The sequence below is a fragment of the Bos taurus genome, chromosome 3 (genome assembly GCF_002263795.3).
Source record: "Bos taurus isolate L1 Dominette 01449 registration number 42190680 breed Hereford chromosome 3, ARS-UCD2.0, whole genome shotgun sequence".
Taxonomy (NCBI): Eukaryota; Metazoa; Chordata; class Mammalia; order Artiodactyla; family Bovidae; genus Bos; species Bos taurus.
In genome coordinates, this window is record NC_037330.1 from 45618289 (window position 1) to 45645347 (window position 27059).

Genomic DNA, 27059 nt, shown 5'->3' on the forward strand with positions numbered 1-27059 from the left:
TGATGGGAAAGAGACAAAGCAGTTAGACTGATATTAAGTTGTGAAAATATTTGAATTCTATGCTCAATATTTGAGACAATTCTATAGATAGTAGGAAATCACTAATGCTCTGTATTTGTTTTGTAATTAAGAAGATAAAATCTGAAAAGAGATCTCATTTATTAACTGAAATATCGTAAACATTTATCATCACAGAATCTCTGACATATATGAAAATAAATAATTTATGTGAAGCATGTATATGAAATCTCATGAGAAAAAGAATAAAATAAAATGTCCAAAATTTTGAAGTAGAAAGAGTTTTGGCTAAAATTATATAAGGTTGCACTCCTGGCTTTAAGCATGAGGCAATGGAATTGTGATCCATGCTAGCTAAATTTTCCCTGCTGCCGCTGCTAAGTCTCTTCAGTCGTGTCCGACTCTGTGCGACCCCATAGACGGCAGCCCACTAGGCTTCCCTGTCCCTGAGATTCTCCAGGCAAGAACACGGGAGTGGGTTGCCATTTCCTTCTCCAATGCATGAAAGTGAAAAGTGAAAGTGAAGTTGCTCAGTCATGTCTAACTCTGCGATCCCATGGGCTGCAGCCTACCAGGCTCCTTCATCCATGGGATTTTCCAGGCAAGAGTACTGGATTGGGGTTCCATCGCCTTCTCCGAAATTTTCACTAGAGAATCTATAATTTAGTAGTGATTTTGTGATTCTAATAAGTGTATAGCACAATCATTCAAGCTATACAAAAATTTTATATATGAAAAAAAGACAAAATGGGAATAATGATATTCTTTGAAAAACTTATAAAATGTCTAAGTAAGATCAGAATCATCTCTATTTTAGGATAATGTTGTTTCATTAGTTTGTTCATATTTCTTACTACCTGATGAAGCATTGCACCTTGGTATTTATTTAAATAAATTTCCATACGAAGAGAAGATATTTGAGGATATTTAATTGAAAATGTAATCTTTTCAGACATTTAAGGAACTCTATTGTAAGTAGTATTTTGTTGAAGAATCATTGTAGCAATCGTAAAAGGTAAGAGATTCTTGTACTTTAAAGCCTGCAGCTTTTAAGATATTTACCAGCTGTGTAGGATGTAGGCTGTCCCACATTGCTCTACCAGTGGACCTCAACTCAGGAGGGGGGTTCTTTCCAGGTTGAGAGGGTAATTGGATCACCAGACTCAATGAGCCTTGAGCCTTTTTGAGAAAAGCATGTCACTTGGATTGTATTGTGTTAGGTTTCTGTGATTCAGTGGACTTTAGACCAATACTTCCATTCTTTATTTTTTTACAAACTGGATTACAGCTCTAGTTTCTAAAGGTACACTCAATTCTATTGTACCTGGGTCAGTTTTTCTCTGTTTCATGAAGGTTATTCTTCGCAATTTTATCTCTCAATGGAAAGTACACGTTTCAGATTCATCAAACTGTAAATAAGGGTTATATTTTTGGATAGTTTTCTTTTGGAAAAAAAAAAAAACAACACTACATTATGTAAGAATTCATAAGGTCAGTCTATGAATGTACTGAAAAACTGACTTTAAAAAAATTTTCCTTAGTTACACAATCCTTTATTTTCTAATAAAAAGTATTTATTTTCTTTTTCAAAATTTTGTATTAAGTTGTAAAGCAATGGCTTCTCCACAGACTTGTATATTTTACAGAATCTGTATACGTTTTATATACAATCTGTATAGATTTTACAGAATCTATGTAGATTTAATGGCTTTTATAGCTAGATAAATACATTTAATAATATACATTAGAAAAAAACAGTGTCACATAAAAGGCTCTTATCATAGATTCCTATTGAAAGTAACTAAAATCAGAGGAGCAGCACAATTTAACCAGCATTATTTATTGATAAATATTATTGACGACAGTAGTTTTATTTAAAAATGTTTTCTTGATATATGTGTGTATGTATATATGCACATGCATGCACAAATATTATAAAGCAGAAGTGCAATCAATAGATTTAGTCCATTCTACTTTAGGGTTTGCTTTTCAGTTTCAATGGCCACGAGGTTTATACCATTATCAAATAAAATATTGATCATTTTCAGAATAATTTTCTAAAATCATAGCTTTAATTATATTGTACTCTTGTTCAAAAAACTTCAGTGGCTCGCCATTGCCTATAAAGTAAAGCCAATTAGGTACCCCCCATTTTTATGACAGAGAAGTAAGTAAATGAAAAAGGTATTAGGAAGTCCATAATTTACTAATCAGTAATTTAAAAAGTGAATATTTTAGATATATAAAATAAAATGTGATAATTGAGATTTCAGGTTTCCTTTGAATCACAAGGCTAGTTCTCACACTTTTATTGTCAGATGGTATTTGGAGCACCTCTGTGCATCCTAAGAAGACTGACAGAAACTTACCTACCTGCCATAAGATGGTGTTCAAGGGAACACAGCTTATAAAAACTTTATGTGATGCTCTAGAACTAACAAGTCATTATCCTTCAGAGTTCAGTCTGCCATTTGGTTTACATAAATAGTTCTGAACTTGTGTGTCAGTTCCCCTTACAGTCATGATGCCAATTTTTAAATAATGTAAAATATGTAATTTTTTCTGTATTTTACAACAGCTAAATATTATGGGTCTGTGTCATTCCAGAGCCCAATCTGAGTGGGTCTTGTGGCATAGACTAAGGTACTGCAATTCTAATTAGCTCTTCCTTATCTAATTAACAATAATGCTTTCTTTTTAAAACTTGATGAATAAAATGGTATGCTTTATTATTGTATACTAATTACTGTATACTTATTAATCCAGTTTTGGATTAGTTTTATTCAAATTGTTGGCAGTTTTCTTCAGTTTTTTTCCCCCTTGTTGAGATTTCCATGAGAAAGCAGTTTATTTGTGCTTAGAATAAATGTCAGTTCTTTAAATCTTTTTTGGTAAGGATATGCTGTTAACCAACTCTTTTTGTTTCTGAAACTGTTCATACATTTCTTAACTCTCATAAAATACTTTGTGCATAGAGTAAAGGATTTGCAGTTATTTTTTACACCTCTCAGAGAGTATTATTTTAGTGTTTTATGTCATGCATGCTATTTGAATGTCACCAGCATTCTAGTTATTGCTCACTTGAGAATAATGTCTTTGGAGAGTGGCTGATTTAAAGACCTTTTAACCTTTAGTGTTCAACAGTGTTACAGTTATTTATATCAATATGGATTTCTTTTATTTATTTTGCTTTGTTTTCATTATGACTCTTAAATCTGTGGATTGATATCTTTCATCATTTTGGGGACTATTTCATTGTCTTTACTTCATTTTATGGAGTTCTCATTAAGTATATGTTAAATATTCTTATTTTATTGTCTATGACTCAACTTATTTTTTGAACTTTCATTTCTTTGTTTTTTGGAGGTTACATTTTAAATCATTTCCTTAAATTCTACTTTCAAGTTTTCTAAAACCTTCTTCACCAGTTTCAAATATGTTCTTAAAATTGTCTGCTGAGTTTTGAGTTACAATTTTATCTTTCATTTCTAGGAGTTCTTTTTTACATTTAAAAACCCTGTTAGCTTTTTATTTATTTTTCAAGTCTACCTATAATTTCTTAAAGCAGATGAAATTACTTATTTTTATATTCTTGAGAATCCCACTATCCAAAATATTTGTGAGCATGATTATATTGCTTATGATGTCTAGTGGGTCCAGACATAGTGTTTTGTTTACTTATGTTTAATTTTTAAAATTATTATTATTTTTTTTTTCCTTTTGGAGGCTACTTACTTTATAGTATTGTGATGGTTTTTGGCATACGTTGACATGAATCAGCCATGGGTGTACATGTGTCCCCCCATTCTGAATCCCCCGCCCACCTCCCTCCCCACCCCATCTGTCTGGCTTGTTCCGGAGCATCAGCTTTGAGTGCCCTGCTTCATGCATGGAACTTACACTGGTCATCTATTTTACATATGGTAATATACATATTTCATTGCTTGTCTTTATTGCAGTCCTTATAAAATTTTCACAGATAAAGCCTCAAAGAAAATGAGCAACCATAATTTAAAAAATAAATGCTATAATAAAGATGTTTATTTAGAAAAGGAATCTATATTTGCTGTGTTCTCAAAGGCCCTGAAAATTAAAGGCTTTTTTTAACCTGGTTTAGCAAATGGCTTTAAGGTTGTTCCACTTATTTCTTTGCTTAAATCTTGTCATTTTCTGTCCCTGAACATGAAAGTTCATGGATACATTCACAATAACTTAAAAAATATATTTTACCTATAATTTAAACTTTAAAAATTAGAAGAGCCACAGTAGGTAACTACTTCTCAATACATGTGAAAAATGCCTATAAATATTTAAGATCTAATGGGTAATCTGGAGAAGGCAATGGCACCCCACTCCAGTACTCTTGCCTGGTAAATCCCATGGAGGGAGGAGCCTGGTAGGCTGCAGTCCATGGGGTCGCTAAGAGTCGGAAATGACTGAGCAACTTCACTTTCACTTTTCACTTTCATGCATTGGAGAAGGAAATGGCAACCCACTCCAGTGTTCTTGCCTGGAGAATCCCAGGGACAAGGAGCCTGTGGGCTGACATCTATGGGGTCACACAGAGTCCGACACGACTGAAGCAACTTAGCAATGGGTAATCTAGAATGATTGAAACCTACATTTTTATTGGTAAATTCTGGAATGGTAATCAAAAAGGCATATTGAAGAACTAGACTGTTGAAAAATAAGACAAAAAGATTTGCCATATCAGATATTGAAGCTCACTGTACAGCTACTGTAGTCAGTATAGAATTGGTACAGGGATACACATCTCTGAAACAGATGAAGGTCTGTAAATGAAACCAAGTAAGTAAGAGAACACAATGTATAATGAAGAGGATATTTTAATTCAGTGGTAAATGATGACTTCTTTGAAAAGTGGTCCTGGCATAATTTTGCCTTTACCTTTAGAACACTTCATCAGGCCATCTAAGATAAATTTTAGGTGTACTAAATTTTTAAATATAAAAAGGAAAAGGTTTAAGGATAATTCTCAATCTGTGAGCTATGTGAGAAAAAATTTTACTACACACATTTTAAAATGTATTTTAGAATAAAATCAAACCGAACTTGAAACCAAGTGAACACTTTTTTTTTTGTTCTGCATGTTTAGGCTAAGTGTTAACTTCTATTAAATCAGAGTTCCTAAAAATTTAAATAAGAAAAAGAACCCAACCTTGCATAGGCAGTGTTCTCATAAGCATTAAAAAAGAGGTCACTCAAATGATTAATGGTCATATTAGAGATGTCCTACTTTCATATTAGCCAGAAATGTGTAAATAAAAGGGTGATACCAGTTTTCTCTCATCATATTTTTAAAGTTAAAAAGTTAAGTAGCCTCCTTTGCTATTTAGCAGAAAGGAAGCAAGAAATCTCATACAGTAGTAATATATTTGAAAATTTCAAATATTTATACAGTTGTGCTAGCAATGCTTTGCTATCTGTTCTTCCTAGAGAAACAAAAATATGACCATATAATGGTACATGTACAGTAGTATTTATTACAGCAATCACAGCATTGTTTGAAGTAGCAAAATCTTGAGACAACAATAGTGCCCAACATTAAGAAAAGTGTTTATTAACCTATTTTTATATTATGGAATGTTATGTGGCTCTGCATGATTATTATATTTGTTGAGCTAAAAGGATATTCCTATTAAATTAAGAAAGTGAGTTGCATACTAGTATGAATAGCATAACACTAGCTTTAAAAAATTCTGATTTATATATAAACTAAACATGGCATAGAAGGACTTGAACTTTAGATTCCTCAGTTGATTGAGGTTGAGGAGGGGTAAAGAGGTTATTAACATTTTTGCTAAAAATGGCCATATTATTTTACTTCCTCAGTAAGCATGTATATTTTTAATAAAAATAATAGATTAAAATTCTATAGTACAATAAAGTAAAGCTAATGGTTTACAGAGTAACATGTATAGATCTTACTCTTAGTTTTTATTTTGGTACAAAAAATGAGAAAAATATTCAGCTTTTTTTTTTCCCTAAATGACTAATAGTTCCAAATCTGTTTATTGAAAAATATATTTTCCCTCTATTCTGAAGTGCCACATCTATCATACACTTAATTCTACATGTATTTAGGTCTATTTCAAACCCTTTATTTGTCCTGGCAATCTATATATCTTTGACAGAACCAAGATATTTTATACTATGCTGTGTAATATATCTTACCATTGATAAAGGCTATTCCCCTGATAGTATATTTATTTTCAGAATATCCTAACTTTTCTCAACATGTAAAGCTAGCTTCATGAAATGAAAAGAAGTTCTACAGAGTAATTATTGAATGCTGTGTCTGGACTATGCATGCATGTTAAGTCGCTTCTGTTATGTCCAGCTCTTTGTGACCCCATGGACTATAGCCTACTAGCCTCCTCTGTCCATGGAATTCTCCAGGTAGGAATACTGGAGTGGGTTGCTGTGCCCTCCTCCAGGGGATCTTCCCCACACGGGGGTTGAATCCATGTTTCTTGTCTTCACAGGTGATTTCCTGCATCAGCAGGCAGGTTCTTTACGCCTAGCTCCACCTAGGAAACCCTGTGTCTAGACAGTGGTAACGTATTAATTTAAATTTAGTAATGCAAATTTATGCTTATCTTACCTCATACATTTATCAGCTGGTAACATTAACTCAATTTTCTAGAATTCAGCCTTGAATTTTAATATGTAACTTCTCAGTTTTGAGACTAGCAAACGGTAAATTTACTAAGTGCTAAATTACCAATAGCTGTAATATTTTCAAAATGTACCCTCTTTTCTAATGTGCTGGTGGAAAAGAGAGATGCATATTACATTGTTTGTGCTGTGCTTAGTCGCTCAGTTGTGTCCAACTCTTTGCGACCCCATGGACTGTAGCCCGCCAGGTTTCTCTGTCCATGGGGATTCTCCAGGCAAGAATACTGGAATGAGTTGCCCACTCCCTTCTCCAGGGGATCTTCCCCACCCAGGGATTGAACCAAGGTCTCCAACATTGGAGGCACATGATGGGACCAGATGCCATGATCTTCATTTTCTGAATGTTGAGCTTTAAGCCAACTTTTTCACTCTCCACTTTCACTTTCATCAAGAGGCTTTGTAGTTCCTCTTCACTTTCTGCCATAAGGGTGGTGTCATCTACATATCTGAGGTTATTGATATTTCTCCCGGCAATCTTGATTCTAGCTTGTGCTTCTTATAGCCCAGCATTTCTCATGATGTACTCTGCATATAAGTTAAATAAGCAAGTGACAATATACAGCCTTGACGAACTCCTTTTCCTATTTGGAACCAGTTTGTTGTTCCATGTCGAGTTCTAACTGTTGCTTCCTGACCCGAATACAGGTTTCTCAAGGGGCAGGTCAGATGGTCTGACATTCCCGTCTCTTTCAGAATTTTCCACAGTTTATTGTGATCCACACAATCAAACGCTTTGGCATAGTCAATAAAGCAGATAGATGTTTTTCTGGAACTCTCTTGCTTTTTCCATGATCCAGCAGATGTTGGCAATTTGATCTTTGGTTCCTCTGCCTTTTCTAAAACCAGCTTGAACATCTGGAAGTTCATGGTTCATGTATTGCTGAAGCCTGGCTTGGAGAATTTTGAGCATTACTTTACTAGCGTGTGAGATGAGTGCAATTGCTCAGTAGTTTGAGCATTCTTTGGCATTGCCTTTCTTTGGGATTGGAGTGAAAACTGACCTTTTCCAGTCCTGTGGCCACTGCTGAGTTTTCCAAATTTGCTGGCATATTGAGTGCAGCACTTTCACAGCATCATCTTTCAGGATTTGAAATAGCTCCACTGGAATTCCATCACTTCCACTAGCTTTGTTTGTAGTGATGCTTCCTAAGGCCCACTTGACTTTACATTCCAGGACATCTGGCTCTAGGTGAGTGATCACACCATCATGATTATCTGGGTCGTGAAGATCTTTTTTGTACAGCTCTTCTGTGCATTCTTGCCAGCTCTTCTTAATATCTTCTGCTTCTGTTAGGTCCATACCATTTCTGTCCTTTATTGAATCCATCTTTGCATAAAATATTCCCTTGGTATCTCTAATTTTCTTGAGGAGATCTCTAGTCTTTCCCATTCTATTGTTTCCTATTCTATTGTTTCCCATTCTATTGTTTCCTATTCTATTGTTTCCCATTCTAAGTGCTATTAAATCTTAAATAATTGCAGAATATATAATACAATAAACTTTATCTTAAGGAAATTTGAGTTTCATCTTTAGACAACTATTTGATAAATTGAAGAATTTTAAGTAAATAATTGTAAACAAGTGAAAGTTGCTCAGTCGTGTCCAACTCTTTGCCACCCTATGGTCTATACAGCCCATGGAATTCTCCAGGCCAGAATACTGAAGTGGGTTGTCTTTCCCTTCACCAGGGGATCTTCCCAACCCAGAAATCAAACCCAGGTATCCTGCATTGCAGGCGGATTCTTTACCAGTGAGTCACAAGGGAAGCCCAGGAATACTGAAGTGGGTAGGCTATCTCTTCTTTAGCGAATCTTCCTGACCTGGGAATTGAACCAGTGTTTTCTGCTTTGCATCTGGATTCTTTACCAACTGAACTATCAGGGAAGCCCTAATAGTAAACAAAACTAATTATAATTTTGAAATTCATATGGGCTTAAGTTAATGCACTTTGAATGGAGACTTTCTGAAAACTGTGTTTGTTTCCTCTGTGCAGATTATAGCTGACTGGTGGTTTTATGAGCAATATATAATAACACACTATATTAGACAGCAAAACACCCAGTTGATTAAGAAATCTCATTTCTGTCTGTGAAGAGCAAACCTTCATAAATAGTCTTACTTTATTTTGTTTGGATAAAAGAAAATAGGAGTGCTAAATTGTAGTCTAGCTCTACTATCATAAGTAATAATTCTGTCTTAAGTTATTTTATATATATATATATATATAACTTTCATATATATATATATAATGATGTCCAGCAAAAATTTCTGAGTTTGTTTTTTTAAATATTGTTTAAGGTAAGATTATTTGGAGTGAGGTAGTTTGATCTCTTTCTTACCTTTTGATTTTTTTCTTAATTTTGCCATTACTTATACTTGTTATTGAAAATATAAACTTATTTTTAAAACTTGGCCAATCATTTGATTGACTTGTGTTTTTTTACCCTTCTTAATAACAAATGATTTTTAAAGAACAAAGAAACAACAGAAGTTCCAGTTTTCTCCTTGTAGCCAAATATTAATTACCAGTATATTTAAGTTATATCAAAGATGAAATAATTCTCAATAGTTTACTGAGTAGGCAGTAGCACATGTGATATAGCTTTGTTTTTAGTATAACATCTTTCAGAAGAGGGAGATATATGAAGTGCATTAATATATCCAGATACTAATTTTCTATTTCTGATGTTGGGCAACAAATGCCCTTTAAGTATAGAATTTGTGTTATATTTTTGTTCCAGTAAGAATAATCAGATTTAATCTATATTTCTGGTTACCTTTAAAAGGATTTACAGTTTAGTTGGGTTATAAAGAAAAACAATCTCAGTGAAAGATGAAATTTGTTATATCAGATTAGAGAAAAATCTTTTAACATTTTATATAGTATATGAATAGGTGATTCTATCAATATTAATTTTACTTCTCCTTCAATAATTTCTCAAATTAACTTTTTTTTGCTTGCAAGTTATGCAGTATTTATAAATGATAACTTCTAGATTTCTACTTTTGCGTATTTTTATTAGCTTTAATGATCACTCTAACATTATGATCTTGACTCTACCATATATGTTTCTATATTGGCATAGAAGTTTCTATGTAGAAAGGCATTCTATCTCCTTGAAGACATTATACCATGAATTATGGTAACTTATAAGAGGGGGCTTCCCAGGTGGCGCTACTGGTAAAGAATGTGTCTACCAGTGTAGGAGATGCAAGAGAAGTGGATTCGACCTCTGGGTTGGGAGGATCCCCTAGAGTAGGAAGTGGCAACCACTCCAGTATTCTGGCCTGGAAAATTTCATGGACTGTGGAGCCTGGTGGGTTACAGTCCATGGGATTGCAAAGAGTTGGACATGACTGAACGACTTTCAATTCACCTGTCGGCTGTGTGATCTTAGGGAAATCACCTATCTTCTCTGAGCATCACTTTTCATTTCATTTTTGGTATATGTGAACTCTAGCACTCTAAATGAAATAACCTTGTATTCGGTTGTTTATTTCTGTGTTTCGTCATATCTAAGAATAAAAAATTATACTTCTGTAAATTTCTTAGAAAATCTATTGCAAATTTCATTATTTTCTGTGGATAAAATGGGCATTTTATTATTCACAATAGATATTCACATTACTTACTTTAAATTGGCAATACAAAATTATGAAGTTGTTGTTATTCATTCACTAAGTTGTGTTGGACTCTTTGCAACCCCATGGACTGTAGCACTCCAGGCTCCTCTGCCTTCCACTGTCTCTTGAAGTTCACTCAAATTCATGCCCTTTGAGTTGGTGATGCTAATGATTTGAATTTTATATAAATTTTTATTTTTGATATTAAAAGATAAATGCTGATCAATTAAGTTTCTAGTAGTAATTCTACTGGAGATTAGATATGGTCTCTGAACTTCAGAAATTATTAAAAGCTAATAGAAGACACTGGAGAAGGCAATGGCACCCTACTCCATGACTCTTGCCTGGGAAATCCCATGTGCGGAGGAGCCTGGTAGGCTGCAGTCTGTGGGGTCCCTAAGAATCAGACATGACCGAGTGACTTCACTTTCACTTTTCACTTTCATGCACTGGAGAAGGAAATGGCAACCCACTCCAGTGTTCTTGCCTGGAGAATCCCAGGGACGGGGCATCCTGGTGGGCTGCAGTCTATGGGGTCCCTAAGAATCAGACACGACCGAGCGACTTCACTTTCACTTTTCACTTTCATTAATTGGAGAAGGAAATGGCAACCCACTCCAGTGTTCTTGCCTGGAGAATCCCAGGGACGGGGCAGCCTGGTGGGCTGCAGTCTATGGGGTCGCACAGAGTCGGACACGACTGAAGCGACTCAGCAGCAGTAGCAGCAGAAGACACATCAGAAAAATATAGAGTTATCATAAATTTATATTAACAAATACAATGACCAAAAAAGTGTAGTACAAAGAGATGATATTGTGGCATTACGTTTCTAGTTGGAAAATGGTGAACAATGGAGTTTTTTAAAGGAAATGTTATTTGAGCAATGGTATATGGTATGAACAGGATGGATATTGGTATGGATGAAAATTGTATTCCATTTAACCAGAACAATCTACAGGCAAAAGCACTGCTTCTTCATGCATATCTAGTGCTTACCAAAGGGCCTCTCACAGAGTAGCTGCTCATAAATACTTGATGATTGGTGAATTGAGTACATGCACACATGCACACTAAGTTATATTAATTAACTCAGGGAAAATTATACATTCTCAAGTCAATTAAACAGAGATAGGTGGGTACGGTGCAGAAAATTGGAGAACTAGAAATGAGATTTTTGCATTTCTACAATGTACATAAATTATTATGCCTTTACTTGCATGTTTCTCTGCCATTTCTTCTTCATAACTTAGTAGATTGTGGTAGTTTTTCTTTCTGTACTTTTTACTCTTATTTGCTGTCTTTCTTAATTTACTTCCTAACATGAGTTTTCTTTAATAAATGTTAAAATCTTAAACTGTTAGAATTAACATTTTAAGAAATTTCTTAGGAGAAAAAGCCTAGGGGATGGGGTGGGGACTTAAATTTATTAATTCTATCCTGTGCTTCATAATGTACTAGGCATCTTATCTGTATCAAGCATTTTAAAAATATTTAACATAAATATGACTAATTAATAAGGAATTTTGATCTGTATTTTTTAAGTGATAAAACCTGTGCTAAGAGGTAATACATTTTCCTCCAGTCATATGGTTTAAATATGATTCAAATTCAGGAGCGTATGGCTCTGAAGCCTGTGTGTGTGTGTGTGTGTGTGTGTACTTGAGTATGTGTTTTCTAGTTTACCATCTTAAGGTCAGATAAAAACTTTATTTTCTACAAGAATTAAAAAAATTTTTTTCCTTAAGTGAGACCAAAATAAATTCATAGTTCTGGTCTACTCTTGTAAAAATCTTATAAAATTTAGTGTATGTGTTACAATGAAGCATTTTCAGAAAAAAAAACAGCCAAATCAATTCTTCCATCCTCATTTGTCTTCACAAGAATGTGAGTAATATGAGGGCAGGAGGTTTTGTGTATTCTGTTCATAAGTTATTCCCACCTCTACTTTACCAAATACTTGAAGATCCATCGATTGTTTATTGAGGGATGATGACTGGCAGAGATGTCCTTTTCCCTATTCTTTTTGTATGTACTACTAGATATTTTTCTATTCAACTAATGTACATCATTACATTCACCATTATATAGCTCCATCCAGAAATACAAGCAATGTTAATTCACCCTTCTCACACATGCAAACTTACTGAAGTTTAGCCCAAGTATTTTTTAAATGCAACAGATTGGAGTTTATCTTGGAAGGGTGCTTCCATCTGTGAAAACACTCATTGGAAGAAGGAAGAACACTTTAAAATAAATCCACCAGCTGTATTGATAATGGTGTAGTGACATGAAGGCCTGAATATGATAGAACTATTTGTTAAAATAGTTATACCATATGAGAGAATAGCTAGCTTGTGGGTTTCTTGTGTTTCTTGATACTGACTTTAAAAATCATTAAATTGTAGAGGGATGACACTAATGAGGTTTCAAGCTATAATTTTAAAATAAAAAAGAATAAAACTTAAAGTTTTCTTAAAATTAACTCACATAAATGGCACATGGGGTACCTTAAATTCTGCTTTAAAAATCTCAATGAGTAATAGAAAATTCAGCACCAGCAAGATCCTGGGTAAGCTAATGGACTGGACAGCATTCAAGGCCTATTCTTTTGTGTTGCTATAAAAGCAGCAAATATATCAAGCATCATTTTGTCTCTAGATTTTTGTTAAAGAAGGGTAAAAACTGTCATCCAATATGTATAAAATAAATCTGTGCACAAAAGATCAGATATTTATTTTTTATCCCCCCTAATATAGCCTTCCTTGTACGTTTTTTTTTTTTTTCTTTCACACAATAGAAGACTAATATACGTGTGACTGATTGAATAACATGAAGAAACTAGTGAAGTGGTTGTGTATTTTCAAGGAGACTGCTGGGGTGTCTTTAAAGTACCCTTCTAAATTTAAATTTTATAGCCTTTGCTATTAGAAAGGTTTAAGAGCTCACAGACTAGGAGTCAGATCTCTTATTTAGAAGGAGGGCTCAAGAAATCTTCCCACTTACTATGAGAGAAATAATTGATATTGATCGTGAAGTTCTTGATGGGAAGAGTTGAGGAAGTGTTCTCTTTCTAATACGTTCCTGAATGTCTTTGACTCTAAATAGCAGATCTCTATACACAGAGTTTTCTGCCATTTCTTCAAAGTTATTTGTAAGAGGTGAATTGCAAAGATGACTTCTCAATTATTGCTTAATGTTGTTTCAGCCCAATTTTCAAAACCATGTTTCTATGTTCTGTGATATATGCCAATACTTTCTTTTTTTAGGTTTAACTGTGTCTTCTTCACATTCCCAGTATTTCTGCTCCCTTTTTGAGAATTTCCACATAATCTATACATAAGTCTTCCCAGCTAGTCCCTTAGTACTGGCACCCTTCTATGAATATTAAAAAACTTCAATTAAATACCAAATTCTTATGCTGGCAGTGAAGGTTCTCCATAATATAGTTCAAGCATATTTTCCAAATATATCTCCTAATCATCATTTCCTGAGTGAATAAACTCTTAGCCAAACTGCCAAGTCATCACACCAAATTTTGATTATTTACTCATTTCAGTCCGCAACAAGTTGTATGTCCTTCCCTCTCATCTCTTAGTTCTGTCAACTCGAGTCATTTGAATGCCACCAGTTTTAAAACTAAGTCTAAACCTTAGCCTGAAATGACCTCTTATACTGATAGCAAAGCAGTTTGATTTCAGAGAGTGAATATTTGCCTTAAAAAAATTGCCTTGGTGATTTTTTATTTAAGAAATGTTCAATAATACTTATTACTTTTTAAGAATTTTATAGCCTCCTACAGGAATACTCCCAAGCTCATTCTGTGAGGCTACTATCACTCTGATACCAAAACCAAAGATATTACACAAAAAAAGATAGACCAATATCACTGATGAACATAGACACAAAATATCCTCAACAGAATGCTAACAAAAAGAATTCAGCAACATGTTTAAAGGATCATACACCATAATCAAGTAGGATTTATCCCAGAAGTTCAAGAAATTTTCATTCTACACAAATCAATGTGATACATTGTATTAACAAACTGAAGAATAAAAACCATGATTGCCTAAATCAGTGCAGAAAAAGCTTTTGACAAAAGTCAACATCCAGTTATAACTTAAACTCTCCAGAAATTGCACATAGAGGGAACTTACCTCAACAAAATAAAAGCCACCTATGATAACACCATAGCAAACAGCATTCTCAATGGTGAAAAACTGAAAGCATTTCCTGTAAGATCAGGAACAAGGGAAGGATTTCTACTCTCACCTCTTTTATTCAACATAGTTTTGGAAGTCCTAGCCATGACAGTCATAGAAGAAAAAGAATTAAAAGAATGCAAAGTAAAAAATAGGTAAAACTGTCACTGTTTGTAAATAATAGAATGATACTATATGTAGAAAACTCTAAATCCTAAAGATGCTACCAGAAAACTACTAAAGCTCATCAATGAATTTAGTAATGTTGCCATACACAAAATTAATATACAGAAATCTCTTGCTTTTCTATACACTAACCACAAAAGATCAGAAAGAAATTAAGGAAATAATACAATTTGCCACTGCAACAAAACAAATATCTAGTAATAAGCCTACCTAAAGAGTCAAAAGACATTAACTCAGAAACTGTAAGATATTGACAAAAAAATCAAGGACTGCACAAACAGGTGGAGAGATATACCATGTTCTTGGATTGGAAGAATCAATATTGTGAAAATGACTCTACTACCCAAAGTAATCTATAGATTCAGTGCAGTCCCTATCAAATTACAAAGGGGATTTCTCACAGAATTAGAGCAAAAAAAAAAAAAAAAAAAAATTACAATTTGTGTGGAAATACAAAAGACCTCAGGTAGCCAAAACAGTCTTAAGAAAGAAAAGCAAAGCTGGAAGAATCAAGCTCCCTGACTTCAGAGTATAAAGTACTGTGTCAGTTGCTCAGTTGTGTCTGACTCTCTGCACTCCATGGACTGTAGCCTGCCAGGCTCCTCTGTGCTTGGGATTTCCAGGCGAGAATACTGGAATGGGTTGCCATTTCCTCAGAGGATCTTGTCTAGTCAGGGATCGAACCTATGCCTCTGTGTTTCTTGCATTGTCAGTCAGATTCTTTACTGCTGCACCACCTGGGAAGTCCATAGACTGAACTACAAAACTACAAGACAGTATGGTACTGGCACAAAAATAGAAATATAGATCGATGGGTCAGGACAGAAAGCCCAAAGAGAAATCCATGTGCCTATGGTCACCTAGGAGGAGACAAGAATATATAATGGAGAAAAGAATATTTTTTTTTAATAAGTGGTGCTGGGAAAACTGAATAGCTGCATGTGAAAGAATGAAACTAAAACCCTCTATAATACCATACACAAAAATAAACTCAAAATTGACTAAAAACTTAAATGTAAGGCTGGGCACTATAAAACTCTTAGAGGAAACCATAGGCAGAATGCTCTTTGACATGAATCAAGGCAAGATCTTTTGTAACCTACCTGCTAGAATAATGAAAATAAAAACAAAAATAAACAAATGAGACCTAATATAACTTAAAAGCTTTTGCACAGCAAAGGAAACCATAAATTAAATGAAAATACAGCCCTCAGAATGGGAGCATATATTTGCAAATGAAGCAACTGACAAGGGATTAATCCCCCAAATATACAAACAGCTTATGCAGCTCAATATAAAAAACAAAAACAAATAACCCAATCAAAAAAATGGATGGAATACCTAAATAGACATTCTCCAAAAAGACAGACAGATGGGCAACAGATGACAAAGTCTTCAACATTGCTAATTATTAGAGAAATGCAAAGCAGAACTACAATGATGTATCACCTAACACAGATCAGAATGACCATCATCAAAAAATATACCAATAACAAATGCTGGAGAGCATGTGGATAAAAGGGAACTGTCTTGCACTTTTGGTGGGAATGTAAATTGGTACAGCCACTATGGAGAACAGTATGGAGGTTTCTTAAAAAAACTAAAAATACAATTACCATATGCCCCAGCAGTCCCCCTCCTGGGTAACTCCTAGATAAAACCATAATTACAAAAGATACATGTACCCCAATATTCATTACAGCACCATTTGCAATAGCCAGGACATGGAAGCAACCTAGATGTCCATTGATAGATGAACGGATTAAGAAGACGTGGTACCTATATACACTGGAATATTACTGAGCCATAAAGAGGAACACAATTGTGCAATTTGCAGAGGTGTGGATGGACATAGAGACTGGTACAGATTGAAATAAATCAGAATGAAAAAACAAAGATCACATAATATCACATGTATGGAATCTAGAAAAATGATACAGATTAACTTATTAGCAAAGCAGACATAGAAACATAGAAATAGAGAACTGACATATGGATACCACGGAAGGAAAGAGGGGTGGGATTGGAAGATTGAGTTGATCTATATATATATATATATATATATATATATATATATATAATGTTTAAAATAGATAACTAATGAGAACATACTGTATAACACAAAAAACCCTACTCAGTACTCTGTGGTGACCTAAATGGGAAGGAAATCCCAAAAAGAGAGGATATGTGTATATGTATAACCAATTTACTTTGCTATATAGCAGAAACTAACACAATATTGTAAGGCAACTATATTCCAATAAAAATTAATTATAGCATCCTATAATTTTATTTTGGTATAAGGGGTATACTTGAAGCTGTGAGATTGTTGATGAGTTACTAGACAGTTTTATTGTCAATGATAGGCTGTGATAGATCAGGTCCTAGTTTGACAGCTGTGGCAAATGGTGAGCCATAAGTGTAATTTAAAATGTTTTGTTTCATTATATTTTATTTGTTATGACATATATATTTTTTTTCTTTCCTTCTGTCATTATTTTTTGTGTTTAAAATGAATTTGGGACTCTTAAAACAATCAGCATCCTTGTGGAAAAATCCTTCATTGTTTAATTAGGTTATGTTCTTTCTCCATTTTTTCCATCAAATATCCTGACACGTTATCTGCAATTGACATTTTTTGCCATGACACTATTTTTATATTATAAAAACTTCTAATTATGCAATAGGATATTTTACTCATTGAGTCAGTCAATACATATTTGTTAATCAATCATGTCAAATGTTCCTGAGGTGACAAGTAAGATGAGGAAAGAATGCTTAAAATGACTTTGAGATTTTTCTCTAGCAGTGATTTAACTGCTAGTTTAATTGTAGGTGCTGAGTTAGAGGATCAGTGGGTTTAAGTAGGAACTAAGGAAGTTTGCTTAGGAATAGAAGATTAATTTTAAGTTACTATTTGGTATGAACAGTTTTATGTTTGCCATTATTAGGTAAAATTATCCAAAACCATAACTAAGACAATGAAATAAGTCTGTATCTGTTTGCTGCTATAGTAAAGCATTTTGTAAGTAAATACAAGATGATCTCTAGGTATTATTTAATTTTTAGGAAAATAAATATGAACATATTAATTAAAATATTAAACTGTAAATTTACATCTTTTCTTTTAGATTTGTGTACAGTAGAGATGCAATTTATCCTTTTTTAGTAGAAAAAAAATTCCAAAAATTTAATTTTATTCCCTTCCAGGATACTGATGGCTCGATTGATAAAGAATCTGCCTGCAATGCAGGAGACATCCTGCAATATAGGAGACCCAGGTTCGATCCCTGGGTCAGGGAAATCCCCTGGAGAAGGAAAAGGCAACCCCCTCCAGTATTCTTGCATTGGAAATTCCTTGGACAGAGGAGCCTGGCAGGCTACAGTCCATGGAGTTGCAAGAGTAGGAAATGACTTAGAGACTAAACCACAGGATATTGTCCAGTTTTGCATCTAATTTAGCAATCTTATTCAAATACCCTTTGCTAAAAGTTTTTAATTTTTACAAGAATTATTTTTATTGCCTTCCACAGTGCCTATATAATTTCCAGTCCTATATGTATACTTTTTAAAAATATAACAGCTTTTTTGAGATATAACTCATTTTCCATACAATTTGCCAATATACAGGGCATAGTTCAGTGATGGCAAATATATTTGCAGTTACACTCATTACCGCAATCAAATTGAGCATATTTTTATCATCCCAAAATCAAATCGTATACCTATTAGCAGCTGTTTTCCATTTCTTCTCCGAGCCCCAGTCATAGACCATTATCAATCTGTCTTCTGTCTCTTTATTTTTGCCTATCCTAGATATTTTCTATAAACAAAAACACAGAATATGTAGTCTTTTGTGAGTAACTTCTTTCACTTAGCATAGTATTTTTAAGGTTCAGCCATGTTGTAGGGTTTATCATTACTTCAGTACTTTTTATTGCCAAATAACATAGTAACATATATGTTTTTTAGCCTTACATCAGTTGATGGATAATGGAGTTGTTTTTTTTTTTGTTTGTTTGTTTTAGCCTTAGAAATAACACTGCTATGAGCATTAGTGTACAAAGTTTTGCATAGATAAATTTTGTAAATGTTCTTGAGTGCACACCAAAGAGGGAAATTCCTGAATCTCATGGTAACTTCACTCTTAAAACTGAAGAGCTGCCAAACTAATTTTCAAAGCAGCTATATCATTTTCCAATCCCATCAGTAGTAGATGAGGGTTCCAATTTCTTCACATCCTTGCCAACAGCTTTTACTGTATGTCTTCTTGATTATAGCCATCCAAGTATGTGAGAAATATGTCTTTGTCATTTTGACTTGCATTTCTCTGATAATATTGAGCATCATTTCTTATGTTTGTTGATCATTTGTATATTTTTGAAAGACTATTTATACTAATATTTTGCTCACTTTAATTGGGTATTTACTTTTTATTAGTTTTTAAATTTGTTTTTATTAGTGAGTTGTAGATATTCTTTATATATTCAAGTTGGAGATTTCTTAACCGGTTTCCTCCTGGGTTGTCTTTTAACTTTTCTGATGGTATTCTTTTAATTTTGATGAAATCCAGTTTATCTTTTTTTGCTGTTGCTTGTGTTTTGTTGTCTTATATAGAAACCATTGCATAACCTAGTCATGAAGATTTACTCCTATGTTGTCTTCTAAGAGTTTTATAGGTTTAGCTCGAAAATTTAGATCTATCATCTATTTTTCAGTTCAGTTCAGTTGCTCGGTTGTGTCTGACTCTTTGTGACCCCATTGACTGCAGCACACCAGGCTTCTCTATCCATCACCAATTCCTGAAGCCTGCTCAAACTCATGTCCATTGAGTCAGTGACGCCATCCAACCATCTCATCTTCTGTCATCCCCTTCTCCTCTTGCCTCAATCTTTCCCAGCATCAGGGTCTTTTCCAATGAGTCAGTTCCCATCAGGTGGCCAAAGTATTGGTGTTTTAGTTTCACAATCAGTCCTTCCAATGAATTCAGGACTGATTTCCTTTAGGATTGACTGGTTTGATCTATTTTTAATTAACTTTTATGTATGGTATGAGGTGGAGATTCAGCTTCATTCCTTTGTATGTGAAATTTGGCTATTACTGCATCACTTGTTGAAGAGAATGTTCTTTACCTCTGGAATTCTTGGAATCCTTTTAAAAATCAATTGAACATAAATACAAAGGTCTTACTGGATTCTCAATTCATTCCATTGAGGTATATTTTTATCATTTTTCCATTACCACTTTATCTTGATTACCATAGCTGTGTGGTAAGTTATGAAATCAGAAAAATGTGATTCTTCCAAATCTGTTCTTATTTTTCAAGGTTCTTTTGGCTATTCTGATTCCCTTGGATATTCATATGAATTTTAGGGTCAGCATGACCATTTTAGCAAAGTACAAGTCAGCTAGGGTGTTTAGAGGGATTGCTTTGAGTGTATTACTATCCTGACAAGAAACTTTCCAATTATTATCATGGATCTATTTTCCATTTTTAAGTCTTATTTTTTTTCATCAGTGTTTTGTTGTCTACAGAATATATGTTTTACACTTTTTTAGTTAATATAATTCTAAGTATTTTTGATGCTCTTCTAAATATAAACATTTTCTTGATTTTATTTTTGGTTTGTTCATTGCTAATATATAGAAATACCAATTATTTTTTATGTATTTGTGTTATATATTTATGGTTGCTGTGTTTCTTGTGTGTGTGTTGAAAGTGTTAGTTGCTGAGTTGTGTCCAACTCTTTGCAACCCCATGGACTGTAGCCCGCCGAACTCCTCTGTTCATGGAATTCTCCAGGCAAGAATACTGGACTGGGTTGCTGTTCCTTTCTCCAGGGGATCTTCCTGACCCAGAGATCAAACCCAGGTCTCCCTACTCTAGGCAGCCTTTTACCATCTGGGGCACCAAGGAAGCTTGTTAGTATTCTCCAGACAAGCAGAATATATCACATATAGATAAATAGATATACATATAAAATCAGTGTATATATCATTAATGTCCCAGCTCAACCACAAGAGACAAGTTTATCCTTTCTGCACCATTTTTATGCTATTTAGGTCCTCAATGGATTGTATGTTACCTACCCACATTGGGGAGAGCAATCTACTTATCTGAATCCACCAATTCAAACTAATTTCATATAGAAACACCTTCATATCCACACCTCAAAGTAATGCTCAATCTAAGCATCCCAAGGCACCAATTGATTCATAAAATTGAAGATAACAGTGCTAATAATTTTAAATTAAATTTATTATGATTTTCTATGTGAAAGATTATTTTATCATTTGTTGTTGTTGATTCGCTCAGTCATGTCTGACTCTTTGTGACTGTATGGACTACGGCATGCCAGGCTTTGCTGTCCTTCACCATCTCCCAGAGCCTGCTCAAACTCGTGTCCATTGAGTCAGTGATGCCACCCAACCATCTCATCCTCTGTCGTCTTCTTGTCCTCCTGCCTTCAATCTTTCCCAGCATCAGGGTCTTTTCCAGTGAGTCGGTTCTTTGCATTGCATTAGGTGGTGAAAATATTGAAGCTTCAGCTTCAGCATCAATCCTTCTAATGAATATTTAGGATTGATTTCTGTTAGGATTGACTGGTTTGATCTCCTTGCAGTCCAAGGGACTCTCAGGAGTCTTCTCCAACATCACAGTTCAAAATCATCAATTCTTCAGTGTTCAACCTTCTTTATGGTCCAACCTCACATCCATATATGGCTACTGGGAAAACCATAGCTTTGGCTAGACAGACCTTTGTTGGCAAAGTAATGGCTCTGCTTCTTAATACATTGTCTAGGTCAGTCATAGCTTTTCTTCCAAGGAGCAAGTGTGTTTTAATTTCATGGCTGCAGTCACCATCTGCAGTGATTTTAGATCCCAAGAAAATAAAGTCTGTCATTGTTTCCATTGTTTCCCCATCTAATTGCCATGAAGTGATGGGACTAGGTGCCATAATCTTTGTTTTTTGAATGTTGAGTTTTAAGGCAGCTTTTTCACTGTCCTCTTTCACTTTCATCAAGAGGCCATAAGGGTGATGTCATCTGTATATCTGAGGTTATTGATATTTCTTCCAGCAATCTTGATCCCAACTTATGCTTCATCCAGCCTGGCATTTTGCATTTTGCATTCATCATAATTGGAAATAATTTTACTTCTTCCTTTGCAATCTGAATAGCACTTACTTCTCTTCCTTGTCAAATTATCTGGTAGATTTTCTGTACTGTGCTAATTAGAAACACATCCTTTGTTCGTGATCTTTGGGAGGAAGCATTCAGTTTTCAGCATAAAATAAGATGTTAGCTGTTGGATTTACATAGAGGTCCTTTATCAGAGAATAAGTTGATTTGTGTTTGTGGTTTGTTGTAAGTTTTTACCACAAGTTTTGTTGGAGTTTGTCAAATGCTTTGCTGCATCTTTTGAGATGATTGTGTGATTTCTATTCTTTATTCTATTGATACAGTGTATTTGGCATAATAAACCAATCTTGCATTTCTGGGTTAAATTAGATATGTGTACTTTGGAGGTATTTATTAAGAATTGATGTACATATTTGAATATTTTATAGAATTCATCATTTAAACCAAATCATCTTCAAATGCTTTTTTAATCAACTTTGCTATTTAATGAATTTTTATTTATTAATATATGATATAATATCTTTGGCTTATTTTTTGTATATGCTCTTTCTATATGTTTAAGAGAGTCCAATGTTAATTTTTGAAAATTAGACTTTGTCAGTTAAGTGCTTTATTATTGGTCCTTATTAGTGATACTAACATACCATCACAAAGATATTGGTAAATGTGACCAAATTTAGAGAAAGAAGCCGATCTTAATCTTTTGAATTAAGAGTAAAAGACATGCCTCATAGTTTTAAAATGGACTGATGAAAGATCAAAACTAAAGAAACTATATAAACAAAAATCATCTGATGAAGTATAAAGAATAATCTAATGGGCTTTCTGTCTACCTTCCTAATTATAATGAAAAGAGCTTTGTGTTTCTTTTACAGTGTGGTATGTGCTATAACTGAATAATAATATCATAACTAAATTTTATAATCTATTGAGTAATGAACAGTAGACTTTCATATGAAATTATACTTTAGTAGTTAAGAGTATACAGCCACAATATGGCTTTGGATTCTGACTCTGCCACGTATATACTATATGATCCCTTGGCAAATTATTTACCCTTTATATTTCACTTTCCTTATTTATAACTTTAATCTCATAACACATTTCTACTAGCTATTCAGAAAATGTGTATTGAAGAGTCATTTACATATGTTAGATGTGACTGTTGGTTGCTAAGTAGACACTGAATAAGAGAAATATTGTTAATCCACCATGGATGCTGTTAAAACCATGCATTTAGATCTATTTTTAAATGTTTCATTCAGTTATTCAATATAAGTTTGATTATTTTTTAAATAATTATAATATTATGATTGTATTTTTATTGTTTCATGTATTTTGTGTATCTTTTTGCCTGAATTTTTATTAAAATTAAATTAAAGGTTTTATCTGCTAGCATTATTTTCTGTATCACCTGTGGGTCTGCTTCATTAATTTACTTTTTATCTAGTTATCAAAGATTTAATTCTATTTTTTTCTCATGCCTAGAAATTTTTTCTTGAGTGCTAGATATATTAAATAAGATGATTGATGTTAAAAACTTAGATAAAGACCTGGTAAAGTGTCAGAAATGTAGTACAGAGTCAATAAATAGTAAAGATTAATGCTGTTCTTTATTATCCTCAATATTTTATCTAGGAATTTGTATTTATGATTGAAATTAGTCGTGGAAATAATGTATGTTTTCAAAGACTTTCAAATGTACTTTAAGTAAAAGCTGAAAAAAATAAATGCATCTGTTTCATATTGTTAAGTACATTCTTCCTTATCTTCTTTTAAAATGTATTTTAGAGTATTTTTATATGGGAAAATGGACAAAGAATTTTATTCCAGTTTCACCTATTAACATATAACATTGTATAGCATATTTGTTACAACTAATGAAACTTTATTAATGTGTTGTTGGTGGTGGTTTAGTCGCTAAGTCGTGTCCTACTCTTGTGATCCCATGGTCTGTAGCCTGCCAAGCTCCGCTGTCCATAGCATTTTTCAGGCAAGAATATTGGAGTGGGTTGACATTTCCTTCTCTAGGGGATCTTCCCAACCCAGGAGTCGAACCCAGGTCTCCTGCATTGCAGGCAGATTCTTGACCGACTGAGCTATGAGGGAAGCCCAATATGTTATTATTATTAACTAAAGTTTATATTTTCTTCAGATTTCCTTCGTTTTTACTTCATGTCCTTTTTCTGATCCAGGATCCTCTCTAAAATAACAGATTGCATTTAGATGTCACATCTCCTTGGGGATCTTTTGACTGTTACAGTTTCTCAAAATAATCCTTATTTTTGACAAAATACTTAACAGCTTTGAAGAATACTAGTCAGATTCAATTTTAAATTTTCATGAAAGGAAAACATATTTCTGAAATGTTCAACGTATTTTCATTATTCAGTAAAAAATGATGTATTTGTATAATTTATGAACAAGTAGGATTCCAAAAATTCTTAATGAAACGCAAAAGATTCTAAACTAGTCTATAATAGTCAAATGTGTGGAAGGGAGTGATGAGGAATGAACTTAACAGTCTAGTCTTGTATAATGAGTTTCATCTGCATATTTGGTTAATAGGTTGTTACTGAAGGATGATACTCAACACAAGAGTGTTAAAATACATAGTATCCATGGACAAACCAGATGAATTGAATGGGAAGAGAGCCCTGGCCACCCTTAATATTGTTACATCATGGAGTATATCCTGAATTACCTGAGCATAATTTTTTTTTCTTTAGTTTTAAGGTTTAGGTTTTAAGCCTGTTCAAGCAATCTACTTAACTACTTAACTACTACAAACTACTTTTGTTAAAACTGAAAAGAAATATTTGTAGCAGGATAGAATTAGATGGTTTATTTTAAATTTCAATTTATCAAATCTCATTATTCATTATTAATATATATGTATTGGACATGTATATTTTACTATGCTAACTTGATGGATTCTGATGCTAAAGACTATTATAAACTCTGCATCTTATACACTGATCTAATAGAAAAAAGCCATCATAATTTGAATGTTAAGAGGTACATTGTTACATAAGAACATTTTATTTTGCAGAACTATTATGGAGCTGCTAAGATGATATTTTCTGACAACCCACTTGGTCTGACCTGTGGAATGGTATGCCCCACCTCTGATCTTTGTGTAGGTGGATGTAATTTGTATGCCACTGAAGAGGGACCAATTAATATTGGTGGATTGCAGCAATATGCTACTGAGGTATGTAAGATGTACAATTGTTTTTTCTATCCCTGAAGCACGAAAATCTTAAAATAACTTTAATCCTGAAGCTTTGTTGATATCCAACATTTTTAGTGTGATATACAGCTACAGTTTAAGTATTTTGTGTCATAAACGATGTTTTTATTCAACGACTTGGCTTCAAAAATGAAATTTCTAAAACCATATGTCAAATTAATTGTAATCCCAGAAGGTTATTAAAATACTTTCACTGAAAGTTATATAAATTGGAGTATCTGAAAATAGAATTTATTCATTAACTTTACGTTGGAGTGTGGCTAGGGGGTCCCATTATGGGAAAATAAAAAACAAACTATCTTAACTAGTTCTTTTTCCTGAAACCATCTTTAATCTTCACAGCTTGAAAGAATACATCAGCATTCTTCTATAATATTTTTTGAGTAATAGAGGTTATAGAATTATCAAAAACCCTCAAACTGAATAATATTTTTTCACATTAGATTTTGTGAACCTGTGGATTGAAAGCAGATGTGTTTTTTGGATGCAAATTTATAATGAAATAATATGAAAACATTTTGTCCCTATTTTCTTATAAGTTTGGGCCATGTCTTTCTTTTTTAATGAATCCTTTTTAATGACTTTGAAGCTCTGGGACATCTTATTCTCTCTGGGGCCTCCTTTTTGGAGTCAACTATCAGATCCATTCCTGTGTATCATTTAAATGATCAGCTTATATGGAGGTTACAGTAGAATTTTGTAATCCTTGGGGTCTGTTTGGCTAGAAGACCAAATTAAATAACCTGTCAGCACTAGATTTTTAATTAATGACTTCTCTGTCTGATGTTGTCAACTCAAACACAACGTATTCTTTCTTTTTAGGACCCTTCTCATAATATCCCTCAAGCTTAAATCTTACTTTGCTTTTAGTAATAAATCAGGTTTTTATTCCCTTCCTGCTTTCTGACAGGTTAATTCTAAGGAAGGGCTTCTGGGAGTGAGAAAATAGAAACAATTTGAGGTTGTGAGTTGTTGCAATAAATTCTTGTATTTAATTTCTTCTCCTACCAAATTCAAAATTGCATTGGTTTACCTGACCAGTGCAAGGTATGATCTTTACAACCTGAGACAATCCCTAGTTGATGGAGAAGATTCACTTGAATTCTTCCACATTTTTCTTTGGGGACTCATTGTCTCTTCATTAAAACGGGGCAGGCTTGCAAGGATGTAGTAAGTAAAAGGTCACACAGTATCTATATAAACTAACACTGCATTTCAAAGCAAAATCAGTTAAAATAATGTTATTTGTCTGTGGTTTGGACTAGAGAGGGAGGGAGGGAGGAAGGAGAGGGGAGAAGGGGAAAAGAGAGAAAGGAAACAGTGAAGGGGGGTGGGGAGAGTGGGGAGAAAGGGAAACATCATTCCTCTGAGAACTCTGTTTTAATGAGGTTGTACCACTGCTTTCCAAAGCAACGTCTATTTATTTCAGACATAGCATAGATTAGGATGGCATTAGATGCATTTTAAGAGACTCATGGAATTTAGATAGCAATGTATCTTCTTATTACATTCCATTTATGCTTCTTATTACTGTGGCTTCAAATATATCTATCAAATTATAAATAAAAATATCCCAGTGGAACTACATAGGACGGCTTTCATTTTTTTTTTAAGTTGACTACTTAAGGCAATTTATTTTAGAGAATTCTGTCAAAGGGTTGTTTACTTAAATTTACCCAACAGTCAAAGTTGTTGTGAAGGTAAGCAGTACTGGATTCACAGATATAGGAAACAGACTTGTGCTTACCAAAAGGGAGAGGGAATGGGAGTAACACACTGGGGATATGGGATTAGCAGATACAAACTGCTATGTATAAAATAGAGAAGCAACCAGGATATACTAGATAGCACAGGGAATTATTATCTTATAATAACCTAAAGGGAGTATAATCTGCAAAAATACTGAATCACTATGGTGTATCCTGAAACTAGG

General features: G+C 33.7%; 1 protein-coding gene across 3 annotated transcripts in view; it reads left to right on the forward strand.

The window, feature by feature from the left end:
* The window catches only part of DPYD (dihydropyrimidine dehydrogenase), a 922445-nt gene that overhangs the window by 209952 nt on the left and 685434 nt on the right, over positions 1–27059 (forward strand). For all 3 annotated transcript variants that reach the window (NM_174041.2, XM_059881513.1, XM_059881517.1), the window contains 1 exon segment: positions 24926–25087. In NM_174041.2, coding sequence (NP_776466.1) covers positions 24926–25087 — 162 coding nt within the window.